Here is an 11,072-nt window from a genome sequence, read left to right on the forward strand (position 1 = left end):
CTGGATCGTGAGGTGGACTTTTTTTATATTTATAAAGGAAATGTTCGGTTTTTTATTCTCAAATTTAGAGTAAAAAAGAATAACAAGGAAATACAAAACAAATACTCACTTTTCTTAGTTTTAATCAATAAAAAAATAAAATTAAATAGAAAAAAAAAGTCACAAATTGAACTGAAATAAAAAAAACCCACACATTTCAAATGTCACACATTTCTCTTTATTGTTATTAATATTCTCGTTATCATAGATATTATTCAAAATTATGTTCTTAAGATAAAAGAGCAAAAGCAAAATACGCGACGTCTCTCGGTTTAAATATAAAAGTGATATGAACACGAGTGATTCAGGCACACGTTCAGAGAAATTAAAGTGCAGCAATCAGCAAAAGGTCTGCACAGAGGAGGAAGAGGAGGAACATCTGGGAATGTCTGTCAGTCGCTGCGTCTGTCAGTCTTCTTTTAAGGCGCATCAGCCTTCACGCCTCACCGTAAAAAAAGAAAAAAAAAAAAGCCTCTGAGGAGGATTTACAGCCTCCATCGTCTGTGTGACCAAACACAAGCCGACATTTAAAAACGTCACGTTTTACTTCATGAACGGTTTCAGAGACTCATCAACAGGGAAATTCATTAAAAAACTTAAAGCAGGAAACTTTATGACACGATGACGACGTGATGGAGCGACTCGGCTCTGACAGCAGAAACCGGGACTCGGCTCTTAACCTCATCATGGAGTCAACAATCAGCCGCCCTAATCTCCAGAATATTCATCTCATCGTCAGATTTAACCGAGGAAAGCAGGAAACTCGACCCAGGAAGAATGACTGAGTCACCCGCCCGGATCACTCAGTCTGAGGCCGGATCACTAAATCTGCTCTGAATTTCAACATGAAGGACACGAATTTCTGAACTTAAGACAAAAAAATTTTCCAATGATCCAGTTTTAAATTGGACTGAGTCTAAAGATAATCCAGACAGAAAGGCATTCAGTACTCGGCCAAACTACTGTGGGATCCAAGACTCTCCATGAGGCATTTGAGGACACTCGGTGAGCATAGGAAAATGAACCACCTGACATCATCGGCAAGTGGGCGTTAAGGGTTAAAAGGTTAAAGGTTATTAAGCCGAGAGCTTCTCTAACAGTCGATTGTGCTTCTGAGCTACATCATCATCGTCACAACAGGATGATCAGGCATTCCTGTAGCCATGACAACGTTCATGCTGCATTCAGGGGAAAAAAAAAAAAGAAGGAAGAACTACCACTCAAAGGTGACGTCATCTGTCAGAGAACCTTTGGTCACTTTAAACTGTCAAAAACTATCATCTCCCACACAGAAACAGAGCCTGAATGCAGCACGGGTTATATTCCACTTACAGTAGCCGGGCTGTGGAGGTAAACGCACCTGACCTGTGCTCTGGTTCACAAGATTCATTAATCTGTCTTTAAGCAACAGCTGGAGCCCCACATGTGCTCTGAAACTGGTTTCACTGGTTCAAACTGGACATGAAGAGACCTTCAGGAGCACCGGAGCTCTGTGCACAAAAATCCAAGTCTGGATTTAGAGAGAAATTTATACATCACATGAACCAATCATGAAGGCTGAAGCTTTACGGGCAAACGTGACAACCTGCACAGAGCGCACATGCGATGGTTTTTAACCTGAACTGGGAGAAAACTCGACTTAAACGACTGATCAGGTTTTTTAAACCGATCTATTGACCTTCTGAGAAATACAGCCTGTAACAAAAAGGCAAAATAAGCACAAAAGAGTAATAAAACACGGCACCGGCTGGTTTGTGAGCAGCCCGCCTCGGGACCGCCAAGGTTCAAACTGCATCAGTAACTTGGAGCGTTTGATTTGTCCGACCTGGAAGGGGCAGGCGGACGGGGAGAGCACTTTGAGGTCAAACAGAAACAAACTTCAAGTATTAAAACAGAAGAAGAAGACGAGGAGGAGGAGGAGGAGGAGGAGGTGGTGGTGACCTGCAGAGGTTCAGATTGTGGGAGGAGCAATGGCGAAAACCAGGTGGTGCTCTCTGTCCTTAAAACTGTCACTGGTCACTGTGGCTCAGGGAAAACTCGGTTTTCAGTGAAATCTTTGATATTAACTTGATCCACGCTGTAAAAACTCCGACCCTGCAGACTTCGTCCAGCTTGAGGCTATAAAACAGAGCAGTACAGCGCCCTCTACAGGACGGGAGGAGGCAAAACATGAGACCGTCTGTAGGGCGGAGGTTTGAAATCAGGGCTGAGACGAAAAATGAAAAAATAAATAAATACATAAAATGCATTTAAATGTTGATTTGAAGTCGGGTCAAACCGAGTCCAGTTTCCTGGATCAGTGCAGGAAAATCTACACTGAAACAAAACGACCACACCTGCAGCTCAAAACAAAAACGCCACATTAGTAAATTAAAAGCCTGATTGATTAAACTGGGAGACCAAATGATGAAATAACGAGGCGGAGCTAAATGACGCCTCCAGCTTCACGCCGTTTATTTACTCGGATTTCTCCCAAATATGCAAACTCCTGACGGGAGAGGGCGATGACATCATAGCCAGTCAGTTTGCACATGCTCTGTGTGACAGGAAGTCTGAGCGCAAATAGATCCAGACAGAAAACAAACACCTGGATCTCATCATGATTTGGTATCGTATCCCACAATCCCGAGCAGCTCCAACCTCCTCGTCCTCGCCACGATTCACCCTCTGGTCCAAACAACAACAACCCCCCCCCCCCCCAAAAAAAAAAACTGTCAGCTTTTACGGCCCGTACAGCGAGGAGCATTTGATGGCCTCAGCTCTGCGAACCTGACGTGTGGAGTCAGGTACAGACCTGACCGACAGGTATGGGAGGCTGCTGTCAGTTGCTTTGGCTTCTGTGGTTCCGTCCTCGCTGTGATTGGCTCGTAAAGTAAAACGATGCGATCCTGCACGACTACACGACCACTTTACTTCTGCTGATCTGTTTTAACGGTGAGATCTCGACTCTTACTGAGGCAAGACTTCAAAGCCCTTTGGTTCTACCTGCCCAAACACACCTGGGCAAAGAATGGGAGGTGTCACAGGTGAGTGATGTCAGTGAGATAAAAAGCAGTTTGCCGGGGAGGCCGCCGCCTAACGTTCCCCGACAGTCTGGATCAGGGGAAGAGAGGGTTTGTTTTTTTTAACAGGGGGTGGGACTTGCAGACAGGACTCTGTTCTGTAATTGGCCAGACTGCCTACGAGTCACATGACACTGTCCTGCAGCAGCGGCTCGAGGTCCTCGGTGTCGCTGACGGGCAAGGAGAGAGGGCTGCCGTTCTGAGCGTGTGCGGCGGAGCTGCTGTCGGCCTTGTTGGCAGTGCAGGTCTTGACTTCGGCCAGCTGGTGGTGCTCAGGGATGAAGAAGGCGACAACTAAAGCAAATATGACGCTGCACGCGCCGAAGAGGAAGGGCGGGCCCGGGACGACCAGCTTCTACAGACGGAGAGAGAACAGACTCGTTACGGGAAACAGAACAGCGAGGAAAGAATCAGCAAGGCGCATTTCTACACACCTGTGTGCTCGCTGTGGATCTTCCTGCCATCGTCTCCATTTCGTTCAGCTCCACGTTGAACAGGAAGAAGATGAAGCCGTAGAGAGCCGGCCCCAAACCATTGCACAGGCCTCTGATACCTGTGATCATCCCCTGAGCCACACCTGAACACACAGACGCCTCAGTCACATCTGCACCACCTTCATCCAGGTGACACAGTCAGATGTTGATACAAACCACGGCCACACAGACCCTGTTTAAGACACGCCCCTTCGGACGGTCAGGTGTGACTCACCTTGCTGGTCGGGTGAGGCGCTGTGCGACACCAGAGCAGAGATTGCTGGGAAGGTGATCGAAGACATGGCTGCTACAGTTCCTGCTGCCCACATCATCCTGTAAGGACGCGAGCAGATAAACGTTTAGGTCAGATCATTCACAGGAAACAGGAAACGACACGGACACAGGCGGGACGCTGGGACTCACCACGGCTCGGAGCCGAAGCCGTACCAGGCCAGCTGGAACAGCTGAAAGCCCAGGCCGAGAAGAACCGTGTTCTTCTTACCGATGGTCCTCATCAGAACCCCGAAGAAGAGCGTCTGACAGACACGAGACGTACGGTGAAGAAATCAGGACGCAACACATTTACAGGGTTTAAAAAGACAAACTGTAGTCTGTGTGAGGGGTTAAAGCAGCTTTTCATATCAAACTAAAGGAACAAACCTGAAACAAACACTGTGACGTCAGCACGCATTTAGAGTAAAAAAAAAAAAAAAAAAGTTTACTGCGTTGTGTTGAGTTGCGCTCGGTGCCGACATGGGACAGTTTTCCATTTTCACTGTACTTCTGTGCTTAATATGAGGTTGCAATGACAGTAAGGAGTCATCTTATCTTAAAGACGCGCGTGCAGCCACAGCAGGTTAACAGTTTCAGGATCGTTTCTCTCTAACATCGTCGGGTCTTTGCTTACAAACTCTTTTGGCTGTCGGCTGAACATGTTCACATAAAGTTTGGACGCATTCAGCGACGTTAGCAGACGGTGCGACTGTGAGGACGAGCGTACCTGAGCGACTATAGAGAGGATTCCCACCATGGCGATAAAGCCGGTGATGGCTGCCGGAGAAAACTCGATCACCTGAAAGATGAAGATGAAAACCTCGTCAGTGTTTCCTCCTTCGGGTTTTCATTGATTCATATTCGTTTTCTAATAATCTGCGTATTGCAAAGAAAAAACACATCACTTTTATCTTTGTTTTATTCTTTGGGGGGTTATTTAAAATTAAAATACAGAATTAAAATAATGAAATCTAATGTCTGACCAGCCCTCCTGCAGTACCTTTAGGGCCCACCAGGGGGTGGCAAGCCACACTTTGGGACTCACTGAGCTGCACTGAATAAAGGTGGAGATGCTTCATCATTTAAATCCCATAAATCTGCTGATCCTGATGATTAAGGGAACAAATAAGTGTTCCTGAGCTTGAACGTGTAGGTTTGACCTCCTGAGTCTATCCAGCACATCCTGGTCACAGCTGTCTGTGTGTTACCTGTCGCAGGTAGAGGAAGAAGCTGGAGTACTGGCCGGCTTCAGGCAGGTAGGACAGGAACACGGTGACGCAGATCAGCAGCACCGTGGTGTCTTTCCCCACCCGACGCAGAGACTGAACACACCAAAAACACAAATATCGATCAATCGATCTATCAGTCAGCGTGGAGCACGTCAAAGCTGTAACAGCGATGAAAAGACTCACGGCGAAGGGGTCGGCCTGCTCCCAGGAGATGGGAAACCCCCAGGACGTCAGCCTCATCTTGTCTGGCAGCGACTCAGGGACGACGAAGAACACGAACGCAATATCTGCCACAGCAATCACCGTGGCAACAAGGACCACCAGGCTGTCTCCGTACTGCGCAGACAGGTAGGCCCCGATGGCCGGGCTCGTCACCAGGCTGGCCGCAAAGGTCGCCGAGACCTGGCGAGCGAGGGGAGGTAAAAGTCAGCACGTAACCCACCTTTGACCTTTAACCCCAGGCCTCAGGCACAGGGGTTCAAACTTGAAACGTCAGAATTTTAAAACAAAACTGAAAATGTTTCAGTTTATGAAAATAAAATTAGGAATTAAAAACTTGTTTTCAAATTTTTATTGAAGTTTGATTATTACATCTGTGACTCATCGTGACTTTTAACATTTAATAAAAATATTTCTACGATTCAACCGTCCTAAAATATTTGTAAGTGAAATGTATGAAATAGATATGTTTAGTGTGTGTGTGTGTGTGTGTGTGTGTGTGTATGCGTGTGTGTGTGTGTACCAGTCCGTAGGCAGTGCTCCTCTCGTGTTCCTCTGTGATGTCGGCGACGTAGGCAAAGATCACCGAAAAGGTCACCGCGAAAATCCCGGAGACTGAGATGAGAGCGAAATACCACCTACACACACACACACACACACACACACACACACACACACACACACACACACACACACACACACACACACACACACACACACACACACACACACACACACACACACACACACACACGAAACAGGACATTCCTCCATTTTATTTCAAAATAAGAGACTTTAGCTGGCTCAGGTGGGGGAACAGCGTTCTGTGAGACTTATAGAGCGTCTCAGGAATTACATCAGATTCAAAATGATCAAATCGTGCTTTTTAACTTAAGTTTAAAGAACTCTCTTACTGTTAAACACACACACAGAGGAAACCTCACTTCCTGTGATGTGAGGATTAAAGAGTTAACGTTTTCGCTCTGCTTTCAGGGAAGCGTCGTCGTCTTGTGACTCTGATGTTACGGTCGTTAAACCAAAAACGCTCTAATCTGGTCTTTTATTGGAGAGTCTGTGAAATGTATGAACCATGTGACTCTGTGACAGTCAGACATCAGCTGATCGCTGCTGCAGTCCAGCTCACAGCCTGAAAGTTCAGACAAAAATCCAACATAGGTGTGTTTTTTTACTTTGAAGTAACTGTAACTCCTGTGTTTGGGTGAAAAGCAGGAAAAAGAGGAGGAGGAGGCCAGTGTGCCTTCAGCGTGTTTGCTGATCCCGGGCCGCTCACATGATCAACATGTGACAGCTCTGGCGATTAGAGTCCAGAGTTTTCATGCACGGCTGAGCAGCAGCCTGTTACTGCTAGCTTAATGAAGCCGTCGTTCCTTCTCCTCAGCTAACACTGATTACTCAGCCTGTTTTCACGCCACTGTGATTTTTACAACATTATGTGGTCCAACACTCCTGTAAGCAGAGTCCAGTTTACTCTACGTGGGATTTTTATCATCAAGGCCATTAAAACGAGTCAAAACATAAGACGACATCTTCATTCTTGGAGCTCAGTCTGCAGCAGGACTGAAAGCAGCTGTTTTAGCTCCTCCTTCTTCATACAACTTTCTTCTGATTGGTTACTGCTGTAAGCCTGCTGAGGGGCATATCAGCGTATAAGGAGTCTGCGATTATATTTCTACTGTTTTCTACTCTCCACATGATGTTGGGATGCGGGTGCAGCTACAGTCGGGTTAGCTGCTAGCAGGGGTCCAGTTTCAAGCTAACAATAAACAAAACAAACCACAGATGCTCTGATTTCAAACTGAGCTGAGCTCAGCGAGCTGTGAAACACGCCGTTTCTCAGCTGTAAACAGAACGATCAAGGCTCAAGCTCTCTGCTGACCGTTACGTTGACCGTTCCTCAGTCAGATTAATTCGCCTTTGAATATTTTTGTATCCTTCTCTTCTGATTAGTCGCGTTTCTTTCATGTTTTATGAAGAGTGTCGTATGTGCTATGTGCCATTTTCTGCGTTGTGCTCGTGTTTGAAGCTGTAACCAAAAATTTAAACGCTCGTAATTCTTTACTTCTTCACTCATGTTTTTATGTCCGAGAGGAAGATTACTGAGAAAGAGCGTTAGTCTCACCGGGGGCTGATCTTCATGAAGGGGATGGGGGCGCAGGTGAAGAACACTGTCATGAGGAGGAAGGACTTCCTGCCCCAGATGTCTGACAGAGCACCAATCAGAGGAGCCGACAGAAACGACAGGAAACCCTAAACGGACAGAGAAATACAAACTCAGAGACTCCATGATATCGTAATATTCAACAAGCGTTAAGTTGAGGAGAAGTGGCTGAAAGCGGCGCTGACAGTAAACAGCCGAGCGGTTTACCTTGACCCCCTGCACCAGGCCGTTCATCAGGAAGGTGTGCTGAGGAAACATCTCGTGCAGGACCTGAAACCACAAACACACTGCTTTCACTTCCTCAGCACGTAGACGCCATGATGTTCCGCCCTTTATTACATCAGCCTGCAGATCATTTTTGGTCATGTGATGCTTTCAGCGAGGACACATTCAAGGTTTTAATGATCCCACTTTGGGGTTTATTGTTGCAGGAAAAGGTTTAAAACTTCATGAAAACTTTAACATTTTATACAATTTTGCAAAAAAGTGTGTGTGCACTCACGGTCAGCATGGGCGTGGTGAGCAGGCCCCACGCAAAGAACTCCAAGAAGATCACCACCACGGCGTGAGTCACTCTGGCCCGGCTTCGGCCGTGCTGCGGCGAGCAGAGAGGCAGACACATTAACTTCACTTCTTGTGATGCGTCCCGCTAACATGATGACATGTCGCTGCTTTCACTTTAAGACCCATTAGAGTTCAGAAAAGCGCTTTAAAAGCCAGTGGAAGCATCACCCACAGACACGTTTGTCCTCAAGCATTCAGCTGCATCACTTCTTCATTTTTGATAAACTCAACATCGTTATCGGCTAATAAGACTGTGCTGTGTTCAAGACACCAAGAACGTCTTAAAGAGGAGCAGAGGAAGGAGGAGGTACCTACTCCAGTGATTCCTCATCACCTGGAACATAATCTGTCCTCCAGCTGAAGCTCACAGCACAGTGCAGAGTAAGAAACGGCTGTTTTCACCGATCTGTTAAAACTTGTGAAAAAGAAACTGTTTGGAGGAGCGCGGCTGTAACTACCGGGGCTGAGACAGGGAAGGTGCTTTCAGGTAAGTTTGCCTGGTGTGGTTTTATAAATCTCTGTAACAGTAAGCTGGATTTAAACATGCGTGTCTGTGGGACTGACTCACTGCTGGAGCCTCTGCTGGACATTGGAGGAACTGCAGTTTTCTGAGTTTGAGGCTCTGTGGGGGGTAAATGCCGGCATGGGCTCAGCCTCCAGGTTCAGTCGACTGAAGAGCATCGCCTGCGTTTATGGAAACTTTCATGTGGTAAAATCTGCAGAGCTGCTGGCATCGTGCAAACGGCAGTAACCACAACTGCAAAGAAAATCTGCAAAAAGGCTTCCCACCACACTGTTTGATGTAGCTTCACGTCACTTTGGGTGTCTTCAAACAGTCTGAACCCCAAAGACAAGTGGAAACTGTAAATGTGGAGACAGCACAGTCGGCTCAGCAGAGATGCTCTCCTGGATGCCAATTTATCCATTTGCGTACGACGGGATTTTCCACCTACGCAAACATTCTCCTGCACTGTCCTCCAAACACCCAGCAGCTCAGCTGTGCGTAGGTCGAATGCTGATTGGTTTATAACCTGACCGTTACAGAGAAGAGTGACAGCAGAGGTCACAGGGAACAGAAGACGCACGAAAGAAACACAGTATGAAGTGTACAGACAGCGGCTGCAGCGGACACTTTGTCTTTAACACCATTTCACTTCAGCTGTTCGTTTGTTAGAACTTTATTGTTCTGCACAGCTGGCTGACGAGTGGCCCACAGACCAGTCGCACCACATAGTTTGGACGCTGCCTCCATCGAGCACAGACGCTCGCTGCAGGCTGACGGGACGTCAGTAGCTCTCTAAATGAATCTGACATTTCAACAGTGTGAATACCTCATGCATGCAACCACAACAAACCAAACCCTGGGAGTAGGCAGGAGGGTCGGAGTTTTACAATCAGTGCGTCCCCGTCACATCCATCCAACTATCATTTGTGTTTACAGCCTTTTAAAAAACAACAATGGATGAAATGCAGTGATAATGATGGACAATGATAACCACACCCCAGCTTTGTTTCTCTCCTTATAAACACATTTGTTTTAAAAATAAAGACAGCTACATGATCTTAACTGCTTTGACATCTGATTTTAATATTTTATTTTTTAAACCTACACTTTAATCCCACTTTGAATTTTCTGGCTCTGGTTACAAACTACCTCTGAATACAGTTTAGAAGCAGCTTAGTGTGTGCACTCAAACATCGTGTATGGCAGTTTACATACAGTCTACTCCATTACCAATCAAATACAGGAATACATTTAAAACAAGAAAAGAAAAATAAATAATCAAAAACAAATTAACTACTCGAAAATGATTCAATAGATAACATAAATTTAAAAGAAATTGAAACAATGACATCTATCCTAGGATCATTCAAATAACAAACTTAAAACTTAATTCAAAAAATATTAAAAATAGTAAAGAAACGAACGTAACACCCATCGTGACTTTTTCATGTACTTTGTATTAATGCCGGAGTAATACTACTGTAATAGTGTTATAATGTAATTTGAGTGCAGTACTTCGGTTTAGTTCCGGACTTTCACTGCAGCAGTACTCTGTTTCCAGGACTTTTACTTGTTACCGAGGCTCTTTACGGTGTTTCTCCTGAAGTAAAGCCTCTGAACATTCACACCGGCGACAGTTTAATGTTTGGATGCTTTAGGCTTTAATTATCGCCTGAAGTTTGCTAACAGCTAATTAGCTTCCTGTTTTACCGCTCCCTGTCAGGCTAACTGAATTAGCTTCTGTCGGTGAGTCAAACATGGCTGTCAGCGGGACATCAAAGCCGTTTAATCCGCTTATTTAAGGAGTCGTTAGCCTCTTTTATCGTCCGCTCACACCGACGTTGGCCGGCGACGCCAACCCACAGCACTCACCGAGCTTCGGACCAACACCATGTCGCTGGCCTCCGTCGCAGTTTTCTCCCGCATCATCTCACATCTTGCTGAGAAGATTTTCACTCCCGGTTCGCCCTGTGGGACATCCTCCCGAGGTGTCTCCGTCTCTTCCAGAATGCCCCGCCACGTGAGATGAAGATGTGTCCCTGCTGAGCTATCATGGACCCGGCCCCGGAGCTCTTCGTGGTAGCGGTAACTGTGAGCAGGAGACTCGGCTTTCGTTTTCACCGAATTCCTCCGCTCTGACCTGCTCGCTGGCTGCTTGTGGCTCTATTTTATCACCGGAATACACCGCTTGTGCACCGCCGAATTCTCTATTAACAAGTGGGACAAGCACCGCCCCGCGGCGGTGTAGGTTATTCAAAACAAAACGCACATCCATCTGCCAAAAGAATCTGTTTCCAGATCAGATTTCCTCCTGCTCCGTTCGTCTGTTACATATGCAAAAACTGAAACATCGGACTCTGGATCAGTTAGACTTACGCTTAAAAAGCGCGCCCCCTGCCGGACCCGATATTACCGCATAGAGCAGTTTTGTTAATACTTATTAACAGTGATGGCGTCGTTTTTTTCGACAAGAATCCTCATTTATAAAACATGGCAGACTAAAAAGTTCTTAATTAAGCGCTTTTGTTG

At 46.1% G+C, this 11,072-nt stretch overlaps 1 protein-coding gene across 1 annotated transcript; it reads right to left on the reverse strand.

Annotated features, from left to right (window-relative positions):
- Positions 1–194: 194 nt before the first annotated feature.
- mfsd14bb (major facilitator superfamily domain containing 14Bb) lies at positions 195–10,751 on the reverse strand. The gene is made up of 12 exons (XM_019346544.2): positions 10,416–10,751; positions 7,977–8,069; positions 7,682–7,744; positions 7,436–7,563; positions 5,819–5,933; positions 5,260–5,478; positions 5,056–5,169; positions 4,575–4,646; positions 3,998–4,110; positions 3,810–3,907; positions 3,536–3,678; positions 195–3,456 (listed from the first exon to the last, which is right to left on the reverse strand). The coding sequence occupies exons 1-12, from the start codon at positions 10,470–10,472 to the stop codon at positions 3,226–3,228; spliced, it is 1,446 nt and encodes a 481-aa protein (XP_019202089.1). The 5' UTR covers positions 10,473–10,751; the 3' UTR covers positions 195–3,225.
- Between the last annotated feature and the right edge of the window lie 321 nt (positions 10,752–11,072).

The sequence above is a fragment of the Oreochromis niloticus genome, linkage group LG12 (assembly GCF_001858045.2).
Source record: "Oreochromis niloticus isolate F11D_XX linkage group LG12, O_niloticus_UMD_NMBU, whole genome shotgun sequence".
Taxonomy (NCBI): Eukaryota; Metazoa; Chordata; class Actinopteri; order Cichliformes; family Cichlidae; genus Oreochromis; species Oreochromis niloticus.

Excerpts from the sequence above, each read along its gene's own strand:
- mfsd14bb (XM_019346544.2), bottom strand. The coding sequence starts at position 10,472 with ATGATGCGGGAGAAAACTGCGACGGAGGCCAGCGACATGGTGTTGGTC. Across the intron at positions 8,070-10,415 it reads TGGTGTTGGTCCGAAGCTCG|CACGGCCGAAGCCGGGCCAG; the intron begins GTGAGTGCTGTG and ends TGCTCGCCGCAG. Across the intron at positions 3,679-3,809 it reads CGCCTCACCCGACCAGCAAG|GTGTGGCTCAGGGGATGATC; the intron begins GTGAGTCACACC and ends CTGTGTGTTCAG.